Raw genomic sequence first — 27,285 nt, 5'->3', positions numbered from 1 at the left:
GATTTTAAAGCATGTCTTGCTAGTAAAGAAAGAGGAACTTTGCATCATAGTTTAAAAAGAGATTATCATCATTAAATCTGTATGCACCTAATAACACAGCCTCAAAATATTAAAAAAAAATTAACAAGCCAAAGAGCTAGACCAATCCATAATCGCAAGTTAGACCTTAACATGCCTCTTTCAGTAGCTGATGGAAGAAGCAGACAAAAAAAGTGACAAGGATATAAAAGATCTGAATCACATAAGTAACACAATTATTTACCAAAAGGAGCAATTACCATAATTAAATGTATATGTTAATATTAAAAAGCCACACATTTTTCATATCTCTGCAATAAATTCAGTTATACATAAACACACAAAAATTCTCCAGGACTTTCACACTGAATGGGATGATTCACCACTACAGAACTGAAATAGCCTTTGTTTCTGTATCAAAGCTGAAGTGAGTAAAAAAAAAAAACAATTCAGGACAGAGGTCAGTAAATTACTCCAATTCCTCAAGAGAAACAGAAGTAGGCTTTAAAAGTCTCCTTAGAGGTGCGATTATTGCTCATTGAAAAGTCTCCTTAGAGGGGTGCATGGGTGGCTCAGTTGTTAAGCATCTGCCTCAGCTCAGGTCATGATCCCAGGGTCCTGGGATCAAGCCCTACATCGGGCTCCCTGTTCCGCGGGGAGTCCGCTTCTCTTTCTGCCCCTCCCCCTGCTTGTGTTCTTTCTCTCACTTTGTGTTTCTGTCAAATAAATAAATACAATCTTTAAAAAAAAAGTCTCCTTAGATTACTTCCTTTTAAAATCACTAAAGAAAGTAATAAATAAAATCACTAACTTACTCACAGATGTATGAAAACACAGAACTCCTAGAAACTGAAAATATATATGACACTTTAAGCAGACCACTGAAGGAAATGTACTGGCTTGGGTGTAAGAAAATTCCAATTATAATCTGTACTCTTAAATCACCCCAGTAGTTCTTGAGTAAGAAAGGTCCTGTGCGTGGTTCCCAAATAATCAAGTACATAAATAAGGAATGAAGCAAAATGCAGTTTAACAACTGGATGGCAGTTAGGATTTTAGTCAATAATCAACTAAGCATGAGTTGTCACCAACACAGCTACCCTAAAATGCTAACTCTGCCCTACCCTGCATGGGTGAAAATCTAGTAACTCCATTAAGAATGGGTATGGTCAGGCTCTGCTCTCCATCAGACATACCTGGGCCATGGAATATTTCAATACAGACAAAACTGACAACACATTCAGAGGAAAAGGACAAGGATGCCAAAGGGACACAAAAACCATATTGTCATATGAGGAACAATTGAAGGAACTGGGACTGTTTGGCCAAAGAAGTGTAGAATCATGGTTAAATGGTCACTGTTAGAAATATCTGAGGGTCTCTCAGGCCCACAGGGGCTCTGACATGTTCTGCAGGCCCCAAGGGGGAAAGCCCAGAACAATGGAGGGAAGGACAGGGCACAGAGTTCAATTCTACAGTGAGAGCCTTCTAAGAATCAGAGATGGCCAAAGATGACAAAGATTGCTTTAGCTTAGAAGGAATAAGCACAACCAGAAGACACTGCTTTTGTTTTATTTTGCTTTGCTTATTTATGTATCATAAAAGAGAATGGGGCTAAATACCGACCTACCTAGTCTTACAAATCTAGAATCTGTGATACCTGGTAAATAATCTAGATTAATAGCTTCAATATGAAAAAAAAATATGTAGGTCTAGATAAGTGGTATTTTTGTGTGTATTTAAATTAATCTCTCCCTTATTCTTCTGCTTCAATTTCTTAGCTCCTTGGGTTGACGGTTGGTTCATTTTCAGTCTCTGCATTAGTAGTTTTCAAATTGAGATCAAGGGAAATCTGGATTCTAACGGAGTTCACAAGCATTCCATTTAAATTTCATTTTGGAAAATAGGTTTCCAATTTTTTTAAAAGATTTTATTAATTTATTTGACACAGAGAGAGAGAGAGAGAGAGAGCGAGAACAAGCAGAGGGAGCAGGAAAGGGAGAAGCAGGCCCCCCGCCGAACAGGGAGCCCAATGTGGGGCTCAATCCCAGGCCCCTGGCCCCTGAGCCCAAGGCAGACGCTTAACCAACTGAGCCACCCAGGTGCCCCAGTTTCCAATTATTTCTAAATCTAAAAAGACTGCATTCACTTAAATGTATTATTTATCAAGCTTTAATACACTGGTGAGGACCTGAACTGCCAGGCTAAGTCACTGTCTTCGGTGAATTAATAAATGTAATATATTTAAATTTGAAGAACACATTTAACAATAAAGAAGTTTTATCCATTTTATATATTAAAGTTCCCCATATTACTTTGTTTAGGGAAAAAGCGTTTTCCTTTGGGGGAAAGAGAGGTTTTCCTTTGGGAGAAAAAAAGGTTTTCCTTCAGAAAAGAAGTTTCAGCGCCACCTACTTGGTGTCTGTAAGGCCCCTCAGACTCTAGGACACCCTCTGCTTGTCTGTATTGGAAACTCAAATTCACCTCTAGCTCACATCTCAAACAAGCTTTTAATTTCCATTGATGACTGCAATTCATCAATTTCAGATTCAGGTTGAATCCAAGCAGACAATCATCTCACTGGGTTATTATTTAATGCTTGAGGTCTACAAATGTATGTCAAACCATGTGTCATATGAAGGTCAGTCTGGGTCCACTGACAGCATTGAATGTGCCAAACTGAAACCAAGACTATCAGGAATACAAAGAACCCTAAGTCTTCATGAATTGATAACTCCTGGACAAAGACTGACACAATCTCAGTGACACGATCATCTGTATTCTTATTTCAGAGTAGGACACAGAGCTCCTGCATTCCATAGAAGTCCCTCTTATGAGGGTACAAAAGAAGGGAACAGTGCCCTTTGTCCTCATCTGGCCAGCATCTGTGCCAGAACACAAATTCAACTCTCTAACACACACACACACACACACACACACACACACACACACACACACACACCATTCTTAAACAGGAGCACTGAAGGGCCTACCAAATAATGACCAGTGCGGGATAAAAGAATCAGGAATGCTTGCCCAGAAAAGTAGGGATTCAGAACTCATAAAACAGAGCTGTAAGAAGCCTCAGAGTTCATGGGATCAATCCCTGACATCCCAGATGAGGAAAGTGGAAGTCCATACCAATAGGTGACTTGCTCTGGGTCTGACCATACAGCAGACCCAGGGCTGGGGCCCAGGTCTTCATCCTGCATCCAATGTTCTTCCCATGCTCCAAGCTGCCTGCCAGTTGGAAGATTTACCACCTCACCCCTGTACTCCTACCCCAGGGCCTGGGAAAGAAAGGCCTTTATGGAAACAAGTCAGGAGTAGAGGCAATCAACGCTGTCAAAGCTTCCCAGTACTCACTGCACAACACCCATCTCTCCCCATGCTCTTGTATCTTCTCTTCCTCAACTCTCATCCGCTCTGTCAAACTACAGCACACTCTCAGGGCCTACTGCTCTTCTCCGTCTCAAATGCGAACAAGCACAGGTAAAAGCCAGCCAAGCCACAGCATGGCAAACACGCAACTGCAGAAACCAGGGGCACAGGGCAACGAGGAAAGAGCACCCAGAGACTCCGCTCAGCCCCAGCTCCAAAAGAGTCTGTGCGAGGCAAGGAAAGAAAAAACAAGGATGAGAGCTCTGTGGGGAGGGAAAGGACAAAACAGCAGCAGCGATGGGCTAGGGAGTGATGGCAGTGGCAAGAGGAGAAAGGACTAGAAAAACAAAGCAACTGAGAATTGAGTTGAAGCAGGAAAAGGGCAAGAAAGATGGAAAATAAATGACAATGAGAAGAGAAATATCCACCCTACCAGGAACTGCAATCTGGAAACACCTTTGTAAAAAGGAAGGGGGTGGGGCAGGGAGGAGCTGAATTTTGACGCTTACAAAGAATATTTCATCTGACCCAAATCGATCACTATAGTGCACACCTGAAACTAATATAACACTGTATGTTAACTACACTGGAATTAACGTTTTTAAAAATGAGTTATACGCAAACAATCATGGAACACTACATCAAAAACTAATGATGTATGGTGATTAACATAATAAAATAAAATTTAAAAAAATGAATTCTTGCCATTTGCAACAACATAGATGATCTAGCGGATACAATGCTAAGTGAAGTAAGTCAGAGAAAAACAAATACCGTATATTTCATTTATATGTGGAATTTAAGAAACAACTGAACAAATAAAAAAAGAGACAAAAAAGCAGACTTTTAAATACAGAGAACTGATGGTTACCAGAGGAGAGGTGAGTTGGGGGATGGGTGAAATAGGCAAAAGGGATTAAGAGCACACTTACCATGAGGAGCACCAAGTAATGTACAGTATTGTTGAATCATTATACTGTATACCTGAAACTAATATAACCTTTTATGTTAAATAAAATTGATTTTTAAGATTTTAAAAAAAATGGAAAAATGCTTGTGTTCCCTCTCTTGCTGTGTCTCTCTCTGTCAAATAAATAAATAAAATCTTAAAAAAAAAGTCTCTTATGGTTTGTCTCCCTCCCTGATTTCATCTTGTTTTATTTTTCCCTCCCCTCCCCCATACCCCTCTTTTGTTTCTTAAATTCCACATATGAGTGATATCATATGATAATTGTCTTTCTCTGATTGATTGATTTCGCTTAGCCTGATACCCTCTAGTTCTATCCACGTTGCAAATGGTAAGATTTCATTTTTTTGATGGCTGAGTAATATTATATATTACCACCTCTTCTTTATCCATTTTTATCCCCACCTAGCAGGGTGCCCAGTGTGGGACTCGATCCTGGGACTCCAGGATCATGACCTGAGCTGAAGGCAGTCGCTTAACCAACTGAGCTACCCAGGTGAATTTATCCATTGAATTTATCCATGGATAAATACAAATTAGCCATTCATCTGTCAGTGGGCATCTGGGCTCTTTCCATACTTAGGCTGTTGTTGACATTGCTGCTATAAACATTGGAGTTGGGGCACCTGGGTAGCTCAGTTGGTTAAGCAACTGCCTTCAGCTCAGGTCATGATCCTGGAGTCCCAGGATCGAGTCCCACATTGGGCTCCCTGCTAGGTGGGGAGTCTGCTTCTCCCTCTGACCCTCCCCCGCTCATGCTCTCTCTCTCTCTGTCAAATAAAAAAAACAAAACAAAACATTAGGGTGCATGTGCCCCTTTGGATCACAATGATTGTATCCTTTGGATAAATACCCAGTAGTGCTATTGAGGGTTGTAGGGTAGCTCTATTTTTAACTTTTTGAGGAACCGCCATACTGTTTTCTAGAGTGGCTGTACCAGCTTACAAATAGACGCATGCTCTATATCTATATCTAAAATGCTCACCATTACTTGGCATCAAGGAAATACAAATCAGAACCACAATGAGATACCACCTCACACCGGTCAGAATGGCTAAAATTAACAAGTCAGGAAACAACAAATGTTGGCGAGGATGCGGAGAAAGGGGAACCCTCTTACACTGCTGGTTGAATGTGTGTTTTTTAAAATGTGGGATATAGTGAATTGACAGAAAGATGATGTTTAGTATTTCTGAATAGAAGGAGAGTGAGTCTGATAATGGCAGTAAATTGACTTAGGAAAGTTTATAGTTTTAATTGCCTAAAAGTGTGAAATTGATTCCAGGTGGGGAACAGGTAGAAGTACACTGGAATTCTGTAGGTTGGTATTTATCTTTGCCATTAACAAAATTAGTGGCCCTCTTAGAAAAAGAGCAGATTTTCAGTGGCCAGAGTGATTAGAAAGACCCCAGTCTACCCCCCAAATTGTCACTTGTGGCTGGTTACATATACTGTACTGGTTTTTTGGAACATTTTCAGAAACCCATTTCTCCTGATGTGTGTGGCTTAGTCTGAATCTCCTTGGAGCTTTCGCTTTCTGGAATGAAAATGTTCTTGTTCTTTCATATTCATATTTTCTTTTTCTGTCATACTCTCCTGCCCACCCCCATCCCATTCTTTCTCTTTGAGTTTCTCTCTTAATTTCTGCATCACCCCCATCCCTCCTCCTCTCATAATGCCTTCTGTGTCTTTCTGATCTCTGCGATTAGCAAATAAGAAGACCCCTTTTTATTGCTGACTAGTGTTCTTAGCGCTAAGACTGTGGCCATCTCTCTTTAATGGATAGGTCTTATTTCTGACCTGTTTTTGTTTATTTTCTTTTTATCAATGTAGAGCATGGTGTAGGCTCAAAAGGAAGGCACACCTAAATTGTAAAACTGTTCTCTTTGGGGTTGTATTGCTTTGGAAAGTCTTGCATTTAAACTCCTTCATAAGTTGTGGTCCTTGTTCACCCAACCAAAGAAAATACGAATGTGAGGGTTGTTTTGAATAGATACAGATTAGATATTCTTCTGATCCGTGAAAAGCTTTGATCTGTTGATACAGTTTGTTTTCTTTAAAAAAAAAAAATCACAAGTCAGGTCAGATTCTGTTCGTGGACAATTAACAGTCCCTTTAGCCACCAGGAACATGACTAACGCAGGCTGTTCTTCCTTTTTTAGGAAATGGAATTTCATCTAAGTTTCCTCTCTGTCATGTCAGACATTTGTTACTGGTTTTTTTTTTTTTTTTTTTTTTTTTTGCCTTTCAGATCCTCTTCCTGAACTTTTTTGGAAGCTATCGTATGGTGGATTATTCTTGGCATGCTACTTTCTATTGATGACATTCCTGCATGTTTGCATGTGCTCACATGCAGAGAAAGGACAATCCAAAATTGTATAAACTAGTGATTTTTTTTTCCAGGAAACCACAATTTGTATTTATACCAATTCATAATTTAAGGTAATGCTTTGTGGGTGATAGATTTCAAACCACTAGGAAAACATCCTTTTTATTTTTAAAGTTTAGATGAAATATCCATGTGATTATTGGAGAAAGGAGTTCTGCAGTGATTTTGTTTCTGATACTGATTGGCCTACTTCTTGATATCCTACAGAATATAGTGTTGATGATAGCCATCAAAGGCAAACAGATGTTAAGGAGGCTGTGTAGAATTTCCTCTGTTTCCTTTTCTCCCCTATCACAGGGGGAGGGACTTGCCAAGAGAGGGTTTGTTTTTGTTGGGCAAGCACACAAAAGCCCAGATGCTTCTCCGCAGTGGGCCAAGCTCTGGAGGCCTTCCAAAGTGGGCGACCCTTTCCACCTCCTAGTTTCCATTTCCCTGCCACTCCCACAGGCTGGGTGGAATGTACCATCTCCCTGGAGGACTCTCCTGTATTGCTTTTTTGTTTTTGAGTGGAGGGAGTGTCTGAAGCCTTTAGTTTTCCAGTGTCCCAGGAGGGTCTGGCAGGCCTGTCTACTGGTGCTTCTCCCTTGGTTGTAGAAATGTAGATCTAGCCCTTCCACACAGCGTCCGGATGAGAATGTACTGGAGAGCCCTCACCTGCTACCTGCTTCCTTGACATACCTCACCTTCTTCTGTGACCCAGGGGCAGCTCCTCTCCTTGGAACCAGGGCACTTAGGGTTTGTGCCAACTAGAAGCTCTCAAGAGAAAGTGTGAGGCCAGGCCGGATGAAAAAGAGGACTTGGAATTCCCTCAGAAGACAAATAGCAATTGGAAATGGCACAACAAGTGTGGGAGCATGTGGTGCTATGTATTTGGCATAGTTTGTGAATATTTAAAGTCCTTACAACCTACTGGGATCCAGTACAGGGTAAGGCAATAACTAAAGATAATCGTTTTGAACCTTTGTAGTATGGTGGTATGTCAGGTACAGAAAAAAATTAATAGGGAATCAGTGATGTTCATCAGGTAGGAATTCAAAGGAAATAAAAGGCAACAAAGTTCAATCACATTTATACAGCTAGTATACTTAAAAAAATTCTTCTCTATCCTCTGGACTTATTCAGCTTTAAAAACAGAACAAACCAGCTCTGACACCCAAACTTTCAAATGTCAGAAAGCACCTCTCTGTCGTCCCAAGTGTTTGCTGTTGGAAAGGAGGATTTGTAATATTTGAGAGTCAACCACATGAAATCAACATAACAAACAACACTATTTTGGACCCCAGCCCTTTTTACTGTGGTTTTTTAGAATCAGAACAAGAAAGTGTGATGATGCCTTAACTTACTCTTTTTAGGGGCAGATGACCATCTATGCAAAGTTTGGCAAAAATGTTTATCTTCCTAAAGATGCCGAATTTTACTTTATTTACAATGGATCTCATCAGAGACACATCGTGATTGCCGAACGCGCTGAGGATAATGTTCTCCGATCCAGCATTCCAGGTGAGGTGTAGTCTTTACTCTGCAACTGGCAAATCTGTCTGGAAGCATCTTTCCTCCAGGGACATAGGCTGGGAAGAGGACCAGGAGGAGAAAGTAAACAGTGCTCCAAAGTGGGATGCGTGGAGAGAGAGGTGGAGAGGGGGTGGGGAGCAGGGAAGGGACAGAGCCCATGAGAACACTCACACTGGGTTATCTTGCTTCTGAGGTTCTCCCAGTGGTGTCAGCCTTGCCTTAGACTGGGCAGGCCCATCCTGTTGATTGCACCCAACTTTCCAAGTTGGCTATGCTTTGCGTGTAGTCCAGTAGAGGGGTCACTCTGTCTTAGTATCACCTCCTGTTTTTCCAGGGCCTATGGCCAGGGATGGCTCAGGCAGAACTGAGACATTGGCAACAGGTTTTCATTCTCCCTCCCTCCTTCCCCTGCAGTCTGGCAGACCCATTGTTCACCGCTCTCCTGCTTGCTCCTTTTGGTGGCTGGGGTTCCTTCCTTGGCACTCTGTGTATCCAGATTCTTCCTTACTAGATCTTAGGCCCCAGAACTTTCTCTTCCCACCACCAAAATGTTCATGTTCAGAAACTTGTCATTCTCCTACATGTCTTCTTCAATTACCATGGTGACAGATGACTCATTAATATTTCGTGTTAATGTTTCTTAAGAGCTAATAGTTCTCAGATACAGTTGCGTAGTTTCATTGGGCTGTGGGTTATGTATCTGAGACATGAATCTGTAGCCCAAAGGTGTAATGAAGATGTTATTACTTGCAGGAGGGGAGGGTTTTGTTGTTCTAGTTTGTGGATGGATTAGTTTTCCTTAATCGTGGGACTTTGAGACCCTCTATATTGCATCATGTAGGGAACCTTCAGTATTTTTAAGGGTAGAATTGGCCTCATTTTTAGAGGAAAGATATTTCTAAGTGCTTCTGCAGTTTATCTGTTCCATGCAGAGAGAAGGTAGACAGTAAACATGCAAACAACACAGACATAGTGAGAATTGCAGAGAAGTACAAAGGTTTTTTAACCCTGGACTTGCTCATCAGATCAATCTGTTGTCCCATTTCTGAGACTATGCGCATTTTTTTTAACATGCTGCTGTAATTGATGTAATGCTTTCTATAAAGGTTAACAGATTTAGTTGGGCATGATTATCGTTAACCTTTCCTTTTTTTTTTTTAAGATTTTATTTATTTATTTGACAGAAAAAGAGTGTGTGTGTGCACAAGCAGGGAGAGCCACAGACAGAGGGAGAGGGAGAAGCAGGCTCCCCACTGAGCAGGGGGTCCTACATGGGACTCGATCCCAGGACCCTGGGATCATGACCTGAGCCGAAGGCAGACACTTAACCAACTGAGCCATCCAGGCACCCCAGCCTTTCCTTCTGACTACACAAGTAGCCAAGTAATAAATACTAACCAACCATTCTTTTGCTATGCCTATAGATGTATGTGTATTTTTATTGGTAATCCAGGCATACATCCAATGCATGGTCATACATGAATTTACAGAATATAATGCAGTCCATAAAGAGTAGTGAGTATAATGTGCAATGAAAACCAAGGCATTCCAAGTAATTTGGAAACAAAAAAGAGCATTTTTCTGAATTACATCTATGTTGACATTCTAAATTGAAGTTGAACAACTTTAAACAAGTATTTGAGAGCGATAGTGGAAAACCAGACCCAGGTAGTAACATTTAGAAACTAAGCAATTTTAATCACTTCTCTTTCTGGCCTAATAACTGCCATCCTTATAAGAAAAAAAACAGTCAAACCTCATTAATAGCACAGAGTCACTTCGGGTCTGTCTCTTTTGCCTCTGCCTTTTGGGCTTCGGCATTTCCATTTATGTCTTTACTGCCTTTTGCTTCTCCTTCTTTGCTTGGTTTTCTTTTATGAAGCCTCTTATGGAGGAAGAATGAAAATAATAACTGAAGTGCCAATCCTCATTTTAAAATTTTGTCATTTTCTTTACTTGGATGTAAGGGTGAGCCTCTTTCCCACTCCTTGTGTGTTAAAGAAGATCTGTTTGATGATATTGTGGCCTACTTCGAAGTGAGGGTTCTCACCTTTTTTTTTTTTTTTAAGATTTTATTTATTTATTTGAGAGAGAGAGAGAGCACAAGCAGGGGGAGTGGGAGAGGGAGAAGCAGACTCCCCACTGAGCAGGGACCCTGATGTGGGGCTCGATCCCAGGACCCCAGAATCACGACCTTAACAGACTAAGCCACCCAGGCACCCCCTCACCTTTGTTTTTAACAGATTCCGTACAGACAGGTGACAGTCCCTGTTTCTGAACCTTAAATGTCTCCTGTTAGAGCTTTGCCAGGGTAACCTTTTGGAAGTGTGTAGAGCAGATTTCTGTAGTCTGTCCTGGAAGTGTAGCCTGGGGACGGAGGGCTGCATTATGTGCTTGCACCACTGGGTCATTTTTGAAGAGGTGATGTGAGCATGACAGTAGTTATCACTTAGTGAGCTGGGATGCTCTTGTTCCTATTAAGGCTCCTATTAGCCATTTGCTTGGGGGCCAGTGGTGGCTGAATGTTTTTTTTTTTTTTTTTAAGATTTTATTTATCCATTCATGAGAGACAGAGAAAGAGAGAGGGAGGCAGAGGGGGAAGCAGGCTCCCCGCAGGGAGCCCAATGTGGGACTTGATCCCAGGACCCTGGGATCATGACCTGAGCCAAAGGCAGACACTCAGCTGACTGAGTGGTGGCTGAATATTAACACTTCTTCTGTCTGGCTGTGATTACAATAATCACAGCAGTTTGGTGGTACTAATTCCTGGGTATTCTGCCAAGTACAGCATAAAAATGTACCTGGGTAGTAGTTCACCCACCCTAGCCAAGTGAAAGAAGAGTATAAGTAGGAAGGACAGGTAGTAGGATTAGATAACCACCCACAATAGAAATATTAACACCTCCAAGACACAAAAGTCATTCTCAGAAGTGGTGGGAGTGGGGGCAATGAACAACGTATGTTAAGTATTTCTGTTGAGTTCTCTTCACCCACCCTAACTCACATTCAAAGGAACTCTTTGGAGCTACTTTATGAAACTATCATCTAAAAAAAATACATAAAAATATAGGACTCAGGAGGAAGTGGCCGAGGAGGAAAGGGCAAAGGCCTTTAAGAGGATGAACTTGAATTCAGGGGTTGGGGTAGAAGTACAAACACCGCCAAATAACGGTGTTTGTTGATGATAAGAGAATAGACATTGAAGTGTTCAGAGCTCCTAAAAGTTACTTTTAAAATCAGGAGTCATTGAAAGAAGATGGAATCAGCTTTAATTTGGCCCCACAAACATGGCAGCATTTAAAGATAACTGGCTGCATTTCTCTTCTGCTTTGCTCTCTGGAAGCGTGTGGTCTCCGTTCTCAGTGCAGCGAGACTGGTGACCCCTGACTTGGACACTGGGTGAGCATCTCCTGTAGACTGTAGGTGAACTGTTTACTGTCTTGTTGTCCAGGCCATGGACTTCAGGAGACGGTGACGGTATCTGTGTGCCTCTGCTCAGAAGGTTACTCCCCAGTGACCATGGCCTCCGGCTCAGTGACCTACGTGGACAACATGGCTTGCCGGCTGGCTCGTTTGCTAGTCACTCAAGCTGATCGCCTCACCACTGATAGTCATCAGACCTTGCTGACTCCATTTGCCCTGACGGTGGGAGCCCTGCCTGCGTTGGACGAGGAGCTCGTGCTGGCTCTGACCCATCTGGAGTTGCCTCTTGAGTGGACTGTCTTGGGAAATTCTTCACTTGAAGGTGGGTCTTCACCCGGATATTCAGATGTCTTTTCTTGATGTGAAGTTGAGAATGTGCCTTACAATTTGTTGTCTGTCTCCATGGGTTGATTTTCCTGCCCATTTTTGTCCTGAGCCTTATTCTGACGTGACTGGCTTCCCTGAGATCCTGAGTCACTCAACCCTGGGCTGGGTGATGCTATTTGGCTCTATTCCTGGTGGTGAAGAGCTTTGCCTCAAGGAGGGAAGGACTGTTTCTTGGTGGCAAGCTCTTGAGCTAGCTGCTTTGGACTGTGGCACTCCTTCCATTGGTACCTCTTCTTGCTGTGCCATTTCTCCAAGTAGGTGGAACCATCAGGCAGCCATCAGGAAGAACAAGCAGCCAGCTCTGTGGGAACACTTCGAACAAATGTGGCATGCAGGAAATAAAACCAATGTGTTGACGTCTTTAAAATGCCAGTGTCACGGAGAGCATTCGAACATTTATACTAACTTCTGGAGAAACCTCCGGGTGGCTCCTGTTTATTAGAAGACTGAATAGACTCTTAACACCAATCATGTGGGATCTGTGTGTGAACAAAGGTGGATGTTTTATATAAGTCCATGCAAGGCTTGAGGCTAAACTGTTATTCAATAGATACTTCTTTTGGTGATTACAAATCACAATTTTTTTTTTATTATGTTATGTTAGTCACCATACAGTACATCATTAGTTTTTGATGTAGTGTTCCATGATTCATTGTTTGCATATAACACCCAGTGCTCCATGCAACAAATCACACGATTTTATTAGAAATTGATGTTGTTTTGTGTTTTATTGAACACATATACTTTTGCTGTCTTTCTCTATTATTGTATGACTCTAGTGATGAAATGATGCTATTTTTAAGAGTTTCTACTTCCTGATACATTCTTTTTTTTTTTTTTTAAGATTTTATTTATTTATTTGAGAGAGAGAGCAAGAGTGAGAGCAGAAGCAGGAGGAGGGGCAGAGGGAGAGGGAGAAGCAGACTCCCTGCTGAGCAGGGAGCCCGACGCTGGGCTTGATCCCAGGACTCTGGGATCATGACCTGAGTGGAAGTCAGATGATTAACCAACTGAGCCACCCAGGCACCCCCTGATAAATTCTAATTACAGACTGGTTTAAATTTGATGGTGGATAAGATTAAATGCACTAATCGAGGTAAAGGTATATGCTTTTTGTAAACAGAATCTTTTTTTTTTTTTTTTTTTAAAGATTTTATTTATTTATTTGACAGAGAGAGAGAGACAGCGAGAGCAGGAACACAAGCAGGGGGAGTAGGAGAGGGAGAAGCAGGCTTCCCGCCGAGCAGGGAGCCTGATGTGGGACTCGATCCCAGGACCCTGGGATCATGACCTGAGCCGAAGGCAGACGCTTAACGACTGAGCCACCCAGGCGCCCTGTAAACAGAATCTTAAGGCCATATGCCACAAACAGAGAGGATCTCCATTTGTTTCTTTCAGTCAGGGTTAAATTAAAACTCTCTTGGGAAATTAAAGATGTTTCTTATTCCTGAAGAACGTGGATGAGACCGGTCACAATCCTAGTTCATTGCTGAGCCGTGTCTGACTCCTGTGTGCTGTACCGAGCTGTATGGTAGCTGACTGATAAGTGTGAAGGGTGGGTACCATGGGGACTAGGTGATACCTGTTCTCCTCACCATTATCTCCAAGACCTACCAAATGGCTTGGAACATATCAAGTATTCAAGAAGTATTTGTGGTAAGAATGGAAGTTGTATTTTAGGACCTTCAAAAGGAAGTCACACATCCTAGATAGCACTATTATAATTCATATATATATGAAAAATGTACATGTTTTCTGGCTAAGGAACTTTATCATGTATATATGAATGTATATACATGTATACACACACGTATATACACACATATACACATACACATATACATGAGTATGTTCCTGTATGTCCAGGCATACATGTATATATGCATATATGTTGATATACATGTATGTACTGACATATGTATTGATTTGTATATATATGTGTTTTCTGATTAAGGAACTTCATTTTCTTAAGCCTCCTAGTTAAAAAAAAACAAACAACCTCTAATATTGGAGGGTGTTTTACTTTTTGGAAGGCAGATTCATTTTGACAAAGGCATAAAGTTTTCATACTTTTTCACCAGTCACTGCACTCAAGGCCACAAGTAAAGTGCCCCCAAGCCTCCAGGAGCAGCAGTTGCAGGTCAGAAGCAGGGCTCCTTCCCTAGTCCAGCACCTCCCTCGGCATAGCAGCTTGGAGTCTGCAGTGGGCTAATGTGTGCCTCTGCAGATGACAAACTGTTGAAGGTTATGGGACTTAATTATTGCACATGAATAACTTAAACTAAGAGCCTTCTAAATGGGATTCATGTTACCCACATGCTATATTTTCATCCTAAAATTTAGGAATTAATTAAATCTTAATTCTGTGGACTGACAATAATACATGCATACTATTTTCTGTGTTGGGGCTATATGTCTACACAGTCAATGCTGATAGATATACATAATCAGGTAAGTTGGGTGAACACTAGGCAAACTGTCCAGTTGGCAAGGGTCACCTAACTGCCATTTTTATTGCTATTTGGAAATGTATTTGTGTTTTCTAAGCATCCGTTGGTAATGACCCTTGTTTATCCATATCCTTAAAGTAGGCAAATGTATGTCACCAAGAGGTTCTTTACTTTGCATGAGATATATTTTATGGGAGAACAATTCTAGTGTCACAGTCATTGAAAATCTATGTTTTAGAGCTGGGTTCACATCCTGACCCTGTTGCTATGAGGCATCCTGGGCAAGTTACTTCACTTCTTATGTCATAGAGTTTTAACTTCTGAAATGAAGCATTATAGTACCCATCTCATCAGCTTGTTGTAATGATTAAATTAGATAATATGTAGTGAATCTTCTATAACAGTCTCTGAATATACTAAGTTCTCAGTAAAAGTTGACTTTCATGTGCATATGTGAATGGATTTCCATATATAGAGTATATTGTATGTACATATGTAGAATGCAAATTGTACTTGGTCTGGACAAATGAGGCTACAGACAAAGGATAAAATCTTGGTATTGTAAACAATTTATTGAAAATTTCTAGGAACTTTTCTAGACTTTCTCTTAGAACAGTTTACAGTGATGGAGGTAACATTGCCTGAAGCCTAGACTCATAGTGGAACTTCTCTACAACATCACTGTTCAGGGATGGAGTTAACACCCTTTTTTCTTTTGGCTCCTCTGTGTGGATGAATTCCACTACCTTATCTTCAAGTTTGCTCATCCTTTCTTCCATTTGATCTAGTCTGCTATTGAATCTTTTTTTTTTTTTTGAATTTTCATTTCATGTATTATATTCTTGAGCTCTATGATTTCTGGTTGGTAGTTGTTTATATTTTCTACCTTTTTTTGTTAAAATTATCACTTTGTTCACACACTGCTTTCCCAACCTTGGAGAGGATCTTTATGACTGTTATTCTGAACTCTGTATTGGATAAATCACTTACCTCCATTAAGACTGATTTTTGGAAATTTATCTTGTTCTTTTTTTTGGAACCTATTCTCCTGGTTTTTTTTGTTTTTTTTTGTTTTTTCCATTTTCTTTGACTCTTTGTGTTGGTTTCTGTACAATAGATGAAACAGACACCTCTCCCAGTCTTGACAGACTGGTCTCCTCTAGATGAACCTTGTTGGTCAGCCTAGCCCAAGTTCCTGGTTGCTTCTCAAACTTTAGTGATTGCCCAAGTTGCTGTCTTTGTTCTTAGTGGTACCCAGTAGTTGAGGGTGTGCCAAGACCCATCAGTGTCCTGTAGGGGAAGATCTCAGTTATCACCTAGATGCAGGCTGATTAGAAACCCTATGCTCAAGCATAAGCTGGGACAGTATGTGCTGAACCCCAGAGGGATAGTTGCAGCCAGGGCTTCTGTGTGCATCCATTAACAATTACTTCTTTATCCAATACACTCCTGCGGGACTCAATGAAGGTGAGCCACATTGGCTATCAGAGCTAGGCATTCAGGGGTGCTGTCCCTTAGGTGACAGCTGTAAAACCTGGGGCACCAGATGTGTGTACAAGCTGCTTCCAGAGAGGTGCTGGTGACCTGGATCTATTGTTGGAATGAACCAAACCAAGAAGGGGTGGGGGATTGCCCACTGGCTCCCTTGGGGTCCAGGGAAGATCACAGTCAGCTCCTAGGTGCATGCCAATGAGAAAGTGGACCCTTAAGCAGCAGTTTATAAAGTATGCAGTCAAATTCCTTCCAGGGAAGGACTGGGAGATGTGTCTTTCCACCTGCTTCCTCTATGTTGAACCCTGAGGGAATGGTTATGGTGAGTGCTTGTCTGCCTGTTAAGAACTACTTCTTTGCTGTAGTCCTGTGGGACTCTTGGATGCAGGCTCCACTGGCTTTCTCAGCTCGGTGGAGGCTTTCAAAGTTGGGGTGCTAGATGTGATCCAAACCTTTCATTCCTCAGGGAGGAGCTGGGAGTTGGGGTTCCCTTCTGATTGTATTGAGCTGTGCCAGGGGCAGAGTTTATGGTGAGTGTGTCTCAGCCTTTTGTACCCATTCTGATGTGGTGCTTCCACATTTACCCTGTGTATGAGAGAAGTCATTCACTTAGTTCCTGGATTTCTCTCAGAGAGAATTGCTGTGGGTGTTGCTGTACATTTGGCGCTTCCATGGGAGGAGGAAAGTTCAGGAGTCTCCTGTGTCAGCAACCTGGTCCCTCTTTTTCAATTTAGTAGAGTTTTCATCTGAGCAGTTGAGAATCTTGTACATGCTCAATGCATCCTCTCCTAATTAACCGATTTTATTAGTGCTGCTTGTCTTCGAGGTAGCGAAATAATCGCAGACTAAGAAACGGTGGCACATGGCCTGCTGGAGTTCATTGTGTGTTAAATGGTAGTGGCATCCTAAGTGGAAAACAGTTTCTTTCCTACTAATTATTTCTCCTAATACTTACCCAGAAATGATTTAAAGCTTCGCCATTTGTGCTTAAAATTCTTTGTGTTTATTTATTTATGCTTTTTTTGTGGGATAAATGGATGTGCTGAATGAGGATTAATTGATATCTGTAATGATTCTGTCTTGGAAGAGTCTGGTGGAAGCCTTACTGGGAAGCCTGACTGCGTTTCCTTGCCTTTTGCATTTTATAATCCCTCACTTTTTTCCTCTTCAATCACTGAGTGTTCTCAGGGAGGCCTGAGATCCTGGAGAAGGGCCAGGCTGAGCAGAGTGTTGTGTCTCATCAAGAAAAGCAGAGATTTTTCTTGGCCCTGCTTCTTACCCATCATTACTCAAAATGCAACTTTATTATATGTTCTAGGGAAGGAAATATCACTGGTTTTATTTAATTTTGTGCCATAAATAAAATTGGATTTCTGTTTCATAAAATTAAGCCCAGTTCTTTGAAATAGTTTTCATGATAAAAAACATTTGTGGGATATCAGGACCCCATATTTGCAGTAAAACTTGGAGTAGAATAATATATCCAACAAAATGTCACAATTTATCTTTTTTTGTTTTGGGTACTTTGCCTGTTTTTTTTTGGACAGCTATAGTTCTCAGAGATTGGCATAATTTTGACAATTAGATTAACTGGGATAAGGTATTTTGTTTCATTTCCTTGGTGCTTTCCTTTGTTTCATAACTTGTGAGTTAGTGTTCCCTTCCTGCTCAACCGAATTACTTCGCTTGTGTTCCCAGAAGCCCAACATGGCTGGCAAGCACTAAGCTTCCCATCTCCACGAGAAGGCTACCATTTGAGTAAAGAGCCCAAAGGGACTACAAATACCATCTCAGAGGACGAGAGCATTGCCTTTAGGAACATAATCGCTCTTATCCCAACCTATGGAATAAGTAGAGGTTGTCCTGGTTAAGCTTTCTGATAGAAGAAAAATGAGCGCACTTACATTAAGGAAAAAAAAAACTCAAAAAGACTACCTCTCTCAGCATATATTTACATTTACAAACCAATATGTAGCAATAATTTACAGATTTAATTCCTTTTTTGCCAAGGTAAATTATTAGGAACAGTGACTTTGGCGTTTTCTACAGTTCTCTACATAAAATAGTTCATACATTCAGAGGTCTCATTATAGGCACAAATTTTTAGTTATGGAAAAGATGGAACTCTGTTATAACAATTATGAAAACATAACACAATCTTCTTTGCCAGCTTTTTGAGACATAGTTGGCATACAACATTGTGTAAGTTTAAGGTGTACAATGTGTTGATTTGATACATTTATATACTATAAAATGTTTACTGCTATAACATTAGGTAACAACTCCATCCTGTTACCTAAGTACCATTTCGTTTTCGTGGCAAGAACTTTTAAGAAAAGTGATATCATGGGGCGCCTGGGTGGCTCAGTTGGTTAAGCGACTGCCTTCGGCTCAGGTCATGATCCTGGAGTCCCTGGATCGAGTCCCGCGTCGGGCTCCCTGCTCGGCAGGGAGCCTGCTTCTCCCTATGACCCTCACCCCTCTCATGTGCTCTCTCTCTCTCATTCTCTCTGTCTCAAATAAATAAATAAAATTAAAAAAAAAAAAAAAGAAAAGTGATATCATGAATTGAATCTGCAGGGCATACATAATATAATTTTTAAATAAAGAAAATTTTAATTGGCAGATTGCTTTATCAAGTGAAAAGAGTTAAACTTGACTCTTGCCTTTATAGTTGATTCTGTGAATGGAAGAAATTTTTAGGGTAAGCCAACTGAGCTTGTGAAACTTTTCTGCAGGACTGTCTTGGACCTAAACACAGCTGCTGTATTTAGGGAGCTGTCCTCCAAAAAATAATGGGTGGAACTGGTAGGACCCACTGAAAGTGCCTTAGATAATTAATAAAATTACTGATTTCAAAGATGAGAATATTTGAGAATCGAGAAATTAAAGAAATGTATTAGTTGCAGACTACATGTTGTCAGGGCAAGTCTAAGTAGTATTGGTATGTGCAAAAACAAGTTCCATTGTAATTAATATTGACTTAGAGGAAAAGTAGAAACCTTGTCAGGGACCATGAGTTTAATGGATAGGTCATGCTGTTACTCAGAAGGGTGGTTAGCATGATGCTCTATTTTATTAATAGGGTCTTTGTAAATTAGTTCCCTTTGAAGGAGAATCTTTTCTACACTTTACAACTAATGGGGGGAAAAGGAAAAAAAAAATGCAGAAGGACAAAAGAACATCGGAAGAAATTTTATAAAAGTGGGGGTCATTCGGGGACTGTTAAAATGTATCTTAATTGGCACCTGGGTGGCTCAGTCGGTTAAGCATCTGCCTTCGGTTCAGGTCATGATCCCGGGGTTCTCGGATCGAGTCCCGTGTTGGGCTCCCTGCTCAGCGGGGAGTCTGCTTCTCCCTCTCCCTCTGCCGCTCCCCCTGCTTGTGCTCTCTCTCTCTCTCTCAAATAAATAAAATCTTTAAAAAATGTGTCTTAATTGTTTAGTGTTACCTTAAGGCATTTAAAGAGCAGTTATATTGCTTTTTTATCTCAGGAGAAACGATTAAGTGAGAAATAACAGTTCATAACTAAAGACTAAGTGGGAACTGCCAGTTTTCTGTGACATCTACATTGTGCTTCAGGCCGCACACCCAGAGTCCTCACCTTCTTTCTAGGCAACAGCAGAAGGAAATGTGTGGGCCAGCGATGTCTGACAAAGGATAATATCTGTTGAGCTCTCTTTGAATAGAGGAAAGAGAACTGTAACCAGTAAGAAGCAAGATTTGTTTAACACTTGAAATAGAGCTTGGCTGCTTTTTTTTTTTTTTTTTTTAAGATTTTATTTATTTATTTGACAGAGAGCACAAGCAAGGGGAGTGGCAGGCAGAGGCAGAGGGAGAAAGCGGGCTCCCCGCAGAGCAGGGGCAGTCCTATGTGGGACTCGATCCCAGGACCCCAGGACCATGACCTGAGCTGAAGGCAGTCACTCAACCAACTGAGCCACCCAGGCACCCCTTGGCTGCTGTTTTTATCTTTGAGTACAATTTGCTGGCTGTATAAATAGAAAAAAATAGAGCAAGGCTCAGGAGCATGGCTTGTTGGTTGGCCTCAACTTATGTTCTAGGTCTTATTAGCCAGGGGATGGCATATTGAACTATAAGAATGACGTGCTGTCCGCCAGACTGTGAAATGTCAGCTTTGTTCTTCCGACCCAAAGCTTTGTACTGGACAGCAAGTTTGAAATAACATCAGCTGGTGTCCTACCAGGACACCCACAAAGGAAAGAGTTATTACAAAATACAGGTTTTCTAAACTGTTTAAAAAAGATTGAGGAGTTTTGAAATTAGTGCATGACAGGTATCAACTAACTCTGAGGTTTTAAATGTTTTTCTTGGAAATCTTGACATTTTTCAATCAGTTATATACACACTCTCTATTACTTTCTAGCCTTCTGTTATTTCTGATAGTCTCTCATGGAACAAACCTCTCCACACTTCCTTTTCTGACATTTTGAGCTGGAATTCTATTCCTTCAGTTGCTAAGGTAACCCAGTGCATGAATGTTAGTGGTGGAGAGAATGTTTTTTAGAATAGGTTCCATGTTAAATTGGTAACATTGTTATACATTACTTAAGCATGTACTCAAATATGCATCATTTGTGAAGTTTTAAATCTTTAATTTAAAAATGTTTTCTCTGTCTTCCATCCCATTTTTAGCCATTCATTTTTAAGAAGTGGGTTTTCTGGCAGTAGAGAATTTAATATGAAATTGAACTCTCAAGGAAACGGAACCCCTCATCAAATAATCTGAATTTATTTTTCAGTTAAACTCATTAACCATATTCTCTTTTTTTAAGGTATAACATTGTAAAGATGAGAAGGCAGCTTAAAGTTTTCCCTAAAGAATAAGCTTCCTGCTTTTATCTGGCACCAATGGCCCTTAGACTGGAATTGAGAATTAAATATTTATTCTCACATCAGAGATAGAGCAGAGGGTTACTTTCTCCCTCCCTCATAATTTTCAAGGAAAAAAAATGTAAGTGGAAGCTCATATTTTTTTCAAACACCCTTCTCTAATGTGCTTCCCAAAGGATTCAGCACAGTGGAAGATTTTGGAATTTACCTCTGGGTAACCATGTCCTACTCCTGTCCTTTCCTCTGGAAACCCTTTAAACGCTGCAGGATGCATATGACAGTTTTTGAGTGCACTCAGGGGACTAAAATTGAATTTAAAAATGACAGTATCCAAGGAGTCTGTTAATACTTAAGGCAAAAAACTAAAATTTTTGCTTTTTTCTTAGATGTAAGAGTATTTGAATGCTGGTGGCTGTCCTTGTATTACTTTATCTAAAAAATAAATAATTGGCTTTAAAATTACCCGTGCTTGCAGGTTAAAAGGCTGATGGTTGAAGAGACAGGTAGGAGAGTCTTGGGAAGGAGGTGGGCAGTGAGGCAGAAGTGATGAGATGTTCTTGGGGAAATGACCAACCGGGATCCTTTGGCAGTGCTCTGCTCTACGGGGTCCAAGTGAACTGTAAAAGGCCTTGTCTTGACTCTTTAAAACCTGGGCCTTTATGTGAGTATGAGCCCGACATAGGTAGAACACCCCCAACCCCCAGTCTTTTGTATTCCTGCCCTAGGTTCTAGTTCATAATGATTCTCACATAGCTGCTTTCTATGCACTACATTTGTAGTTGTTGCAGCTTTTATTTTGCAGGTGTGTCATGAGACAGTGGTGTGTGTGTTGTGTGTGTGTGGTGACCTATCAAGCTGACATGGGCAGAGTCCAGTGAGCCTGAGCCCTTAGGATTGGTGTGGCTTAGTTCTTTGTTTGGTTTCCTCACTCTTATTTTGTTGACTTATTCAAGTTCTGTCTTTACTGCCCTTCTTGTTTTTGCCGTCTTTGACATAATTATTTCTTTGCCTGTAAGAATTTGAGTTTTGGAGGTACAAAAGTCTGGGTTCAGATCCCTGATGCTCCATGTGGTACCTGAATGAGCTTGGGCAATTGCATGAGGGTGTCAAAGCTCAGTTTCTGCCCCTATGAAATGGGGATAATCACAGGCCTTACCTCGTGCAATGGCTGTCAGGATCAAGTAAGATAATACATGTAAGTTGCTTCATAAATCTTAGATGGAAACAAGGAATATAAAGTCCTTACAGTTGTTGGCACCTAATAAGAATTAAATAAAAAGGTTGTTGTGATGGGTCATTTCTTTGCTTCATTCATATGTGACAGCTGCCCATCTGGACTTCTAGTGAACTTCTTTCAACCTCCCCCCCCCCCCCCCCCCAGCCTCATCCCAGGTAGGGAGGACCTTCAACACCTATTTCTTGTTTGCTTTATCCCCTCTCCCTTCCTCTTCTGTACTCAACAGAATACCCCTTGCCGGGTGTGCCCCTCGTGCTCAAGGATGGGATGAGACTTCCCATTGAAGTTGTAACTCATAACCACGGAGTTGAATATTTTTCAGTCTAGCTGTTTGGGCTTGGGGCTCTGGCTTCCAGTGTAAGGGCAGTGAGTGGATCCTGTCCAGCTGTAGATGGGGAGTCGTTTTCCTGGTGGGGGTTCAGTTCAGACTCTCAGTGCAGATTTCAAAAGGCCATTGCCAAGATATGTGGAGTCTATACTTTTCTGCCTCTCAATAATAAAATTAGACTGTGGGGCGCCTGGGTGGCTCAGTCAGTTAAGCGTCTGCCTTCCGCTCAAGTCATGATCCCAGGGTCCTGGGATCTAGCCCCGCATCAGGCTCCCTGCTCAGCAGGAAGCCTGCTACTCCCTCTGCCTGCTGCTCCTCCTGCTTGTGCGCTCTCTCTGTCAAATAAATAAATAAAATCTTAAAAAAAAATTAGACTGCAGTGTATTTTCATTTGTCTCTCAAACGGAACAGGGTTCCTGAAGGGTCAGTTGGGAGAATGCCTGGCAATTCCACAGGCTACGCTGTGGTGCGAGGGGAAAGAATGCTCAGTGCATCGTAGGCTGTCAGCAAATATCTAATGAATGAATAAATGGTGAACACAAACCAGAGCTTGAAGAAATATTAACAAATGATTTAAAAAAATCCAGTGCACAGACTGGAAAGTAGGTATGACCTAATTGTTGCTCATGGCACCTAATGACTGCCGGCTGCCCAAGGCGGGGGGCTGTCGCACGTTTGTCACAATGGCACATCTGGTATCTTACACAGATGCAATTATAGTGCCTCCCAAGCAGACATCTGGTTGCCTTCAATTATGCTTTTAAATTACAACCAGAGGAAAACTGTTTTGGAGTATATCATGTCTCTGTTTAGTGACAGTTGTACTTTTTGTATGGAAAACATCAGACAAATGTATACCACTGAGAAGTCCCCCAATACTGGCTTTCATAGTTCTTGACAACCTTGTCTCAAAAGGTATTTTCATTATGTCCCCCTGACACTCCTGGGTAGTAGGCTGGGAAGATAATACTCTGCTTCTCCAGATCAAGCACCTTAAAATTTGAGAATTAAGTGGTCTTTCCACAGCTACATTTCTGTAAGTGTTCAAACCCAGATCTTTCAACTCTTTTGTCTGCCTTTGCGCTATACAGTATTGTGACCGGATTCTTAATATATTCTATTGATGGCCACATTGTATAGTTCAGTCTGGACATGTCCCCAGGTAGTGAAGGCCAGAAACTGGATTGCCATCTTTGAGTTCTGATAAGGATTTTTTAATGTTTTAAGTGATTTAGTACTAGTTCCACAAGGTAAAATAAAGTATAACCAACCTAAAAGAGATGCAAACTCCATTAAAGTGCATTCCAGCATTTTATATCACAATGTGAATTTTATGGAATGAAACTGAGTGATTGGTGTTTTCCCAGATTTGCAGTCAGGGGTTGTAACTGAGTGTCTCAAATATGTCTGATGCAGAAAACACATTTCAAGAAGCTAAAACCACCCTTAGGCTTGTTATACTTCTCTTCTCCCTTTGCAGCCATGCCTGCCATGTTGGTATTGTGCTCCTTCGGGTGTTCTGTTTCAATATCTTTCCTATGAACCTGTTTATATTTGCAGTTCCTGTTCTGGACTCAACAACCTCTGATCTTCTGGGTAGGGGTGATTTTTAAATTTTATTTATTTTATTTTTTATTTTTTTATTATGTTAGTTACCACATCATTAGTTTTTGATGTTCCATGATTCATTGTTCCATGATTCATTGTTTGCGTATAATACCCAGTGCTCCATGCAGTACATGCCCTCCTTAATACCCATCACCAGGCTAACCCATCTCCCCACCCCCCCTCCCCTCTAAAACCCTCAGTTTGTTTTCCGGAGTCCGTAGTCTCTCATGGTTCGTCTCCCCCTCTGATTCCCCCCCTTCATTTTGCTAAGTAAAATAAGTCAAGCAGAGAAAGTCAATTATCATATGGTTTCACTTATTTGTGAAACATAAGGAATAGCATGGAGGACATTAGGAGAAGGAGGGGTGATTTTTTTTATACACCAAAGCCCTGATTAGACCACTTAAATGAAAGATGCCATAATACATGATACATAATACATTTCATTGAGAGTCCTGAAAAAATACGAGATTGTATGTGATGCTCATGCTAAATATTCTCTTCTGCGCTCCATAAAATATTTGGCAATATTTTTTTTCATTCTCTTTTTCCTCATCACTGTGGCATTGTATCAACGTGTAAATTTTCAAGTCATGATACATGAGGGAGGTTGTAGGTCCAATAGTTTCTTTATTTCTGTTTGTACTCTTTGTGTCTACACCTAGAGCTGTAACTCATCAGACAGTGGTTTCACAGGTCAGATATTTATTCCAAACAAAAGTGGGCTGGCAGTATGATATTCAAAGACAAGGGACCATATCCATCTTTGTATCCACAGGATCTGGCATATAGTACTAGATTCACTTAGTGTTTGTCTACTGAATGACTTAGACGCAAAAATTGAGACCTCCATAAATATATATGTGGTTTGGAGATACAACTTATTTTAATGATTTGGATATATGTGAGTTCAATATATTTTGTCCATAAACTTACAGTGTTGAATACGTTTCAATGGCTCCACTCAGGTGTTGTGAACCATTAGTAAATCCTACAAAGTAGAAGTACTCCTGAATTAAACTGCATTTAAAAGCATTTGCTTCTAGATTATTGTCCCTATCACATTTATCTTTAATAATTTGCTTACAGTGTTTAAGGATATATCTTGGTTTGGGAGCAAGTATTGTATATTAAAAATAACTTGTGAAAGTCAAACTTTTTTTGTTATTATTCATTGGTGAAATTTTTAGCTAATAGATCTTAAGAGATGATAGGAAAGACAGTGGTATAAAAAGGAAGCATCGATAGGTATTTTGTTAACCACTTACTTAGAGAAAGTAGCAGATCTTAGCCCTGGCGTTGTATTAGAATCACTTGGGAATCTTCAGAAAAAAATAAGGCTTCGGTCCCACCCCTGGAAATTTTGTTATAATTGTCCTGGGGAGAGCCTTAAACACAGCTTCCTGTGTGTGTTGGGGGGGAGACATATAGGCACCATTGGACCCCAGAAGTAGCTACAGTCTCCTCCATTCATGGTTTCCTCTTTGTCCCAGAGAAATGATGCCGACTTGTAGAGTAACCGTTTCCTTGCTTTTCCTTAAAGTTCTACTACCTATGTATTCTTAAATAGTATGCCTTAGTTGTTCACTTTGTAAAATTTCGTATTAATTGAAATATTCGTGTACTCTTTTGTGACTTTTCTGCAACATTATATTTCTTAGTTTTTTACTATATTAGTCTGTAATTTTTTAAAAAAGATTTTATTTACTTATTTGACAGAGATAGACACAGCAAGAGAGGGAACACAAGCAGGGGGAGTGGGAGAGGAGAAGCAGGCTTCCCGTGGAGCAGGGAGCCCGATGCGGGGCTCGATCCCAGGACCCTGGGATCATGACCTGAGCCGAAGCAGACGCTTAACGACTGAGCCACCCAGGCACCCCAAGTCTGTAATTTTTATTGTTGTTAGGATACGAGGTGATTATACTGCAGTTTATTTTATTGTTGGTTGATGTTGAGATCACTTCTGTTTTTGGACAATTTTACATTTTTATGTGTGCTTGCTGCAGCATACAAAGCATAGTGCTCACTAGGGTTTCTATGTAGGAGTGGAAATGCTCAATCAGTGAAGACTTCAGTTTTTTCAAATTTATTCGATGATGGCAATGTATTTTCCAAAGTGGTTATGCCGATTTACATTTCCTGTATCAGTGACTGTGAGTTCCTGAGGGCTTGATAATTTATTTTTCAATCTCCTGCTATCTCCAGACCTTGTGAAGCTATGATGATCCTGAATTTGAACTGAACAGTATATAAAATCACTTTCCTTTAGCAACAGCCGCACCAGCTGTTTCGGGTCCTGTGCTCGAACACTATGGGAGGTCCCTTGGTGTGCGCTGTATTTCATGGATCCTTGATCCTCAGTAAGTCAGGGCTGGGATGAATACTCTCAGGACCTTGGGTCTTTGATGTGACTGCCTTATTTTCCAGGGACAGAAACTGAGGTGTGGCAGAATGAGAGGCATGGGCTTTGAGCCTCCTTCCCTGTCTGGGTCCGATGAGCCTCCCTCTGTGCCATGATGGGAAATGCTGATTGATTGGCACAGTCTACTCACTTCCTCTTCATGTCTGGGTGATTTTGCTCCTGGGATGTGACAGGTCATACCTTCTAAGGTTAGCCATTAGAACAATTACAAGTAATTCTGTTTTAGTAACATTAGTTCACATAACTCCTGGCATTAGCCACACAGGAAGAGACATATTTATTTGGTTAAAAATACATTTTAAACACCGCCCCCCCACTTCTGCCAGATTGTATAACCCCTTTTCACAGCTTGTTTTCCTGACTGCTGTTAAGAATCTGAAACTCTATAACAAGCAGAATTATTTATATATGTCATGGTGTTTCCTATTTCAGGCTGTTTGCCTGATTCTGGGCTCTGAACTTTCATACTGAGTGAGAAGGCTCTCTCTCAAAACATCTTGGTCAGCATCTTATTTGTTTCCTTCACACATCAGAAGATCCTTTCTCCGCTTGCCTTCCCACCTTCCCAGGAGGTGGGTAGGTTGGGACGGAGGGAGGCAGAGGGACAGTTTCAGCAGTGAGCCGTTGTTTCTCGCAAGTTTGCTGTGCTCTCCTGTGAACTAGATGTGAGATTGGAGCCCAAGGAGGGAATGGGGAGCTGGACTAGCAGAACAGGCCTGGAAAATGTTCCAGAGGAGGAAGCAACTTCTGCCCCCCACACAGTCAACCAGGTTGAATAGAGTGAACTCCTACCCAAAGTCAAGGGTATTTGGGGCACT

General features: G+C 41.0%; 1 protein-coding gene across 13 annotated transcripts in view; it reads left to right on the top strand.

Moving 5' to 3' along the window:
- ARHGEF28 (Rho guanine nucleotide exchange factor 28) overlaps window positions 1-27,285 on the top strand; it is a 307,933-nt gene that overhangs the window by 127,152 nt on the left and 153,496 nt on the right. For 12 of the 13 annotated variants that reach the window (XR_004299393.1, XR_004299394.1, XM_032404209.1 and 9 more), the window contains 2 exons: window positions 8,108-8,255; window positions 11,719-12,012. Coding sequence is in view for 11 of the 13 variants with exons in the window: in XM_032404209.1 (XP_032260100.1) it covers window positions 8,108-8,255; window positions 11,719-12,012 (442 nt within the window). In the remaining 2 variants the exon portion in view is untranslated. Of the gene's footprint in view, window positions 1-6,859; window positions 7,682-8,107; window positions 8,256-11,718; window positions 12,013-27,285 lie in introns of those variants that run through there. The other variant, XM_032404208.1, reaches the window with a different exon arrangement.

The sequence above is a fragment of the Phoca vitulina genome, unplaced genomic scaffold (assembly GCF_004348235.1).
Source record: "Phoca vitulina isolate PV1807 unplaced genomic scaffold, GSC_HSeal_1.0 scaffold6, whole genome shotgun sequence".
NCBI classification, from domain to species: Eukaryota; Metazoa; Chordata; class Mammalia; order Carnivora; family Phocidae; genus Phoca; species Phoca vitulina.
The sequence above is the reverse complement of the archived record's forward strand: the minus strand, read 5'-3'. Positions and strand labels throughout refer to the sequence as shown.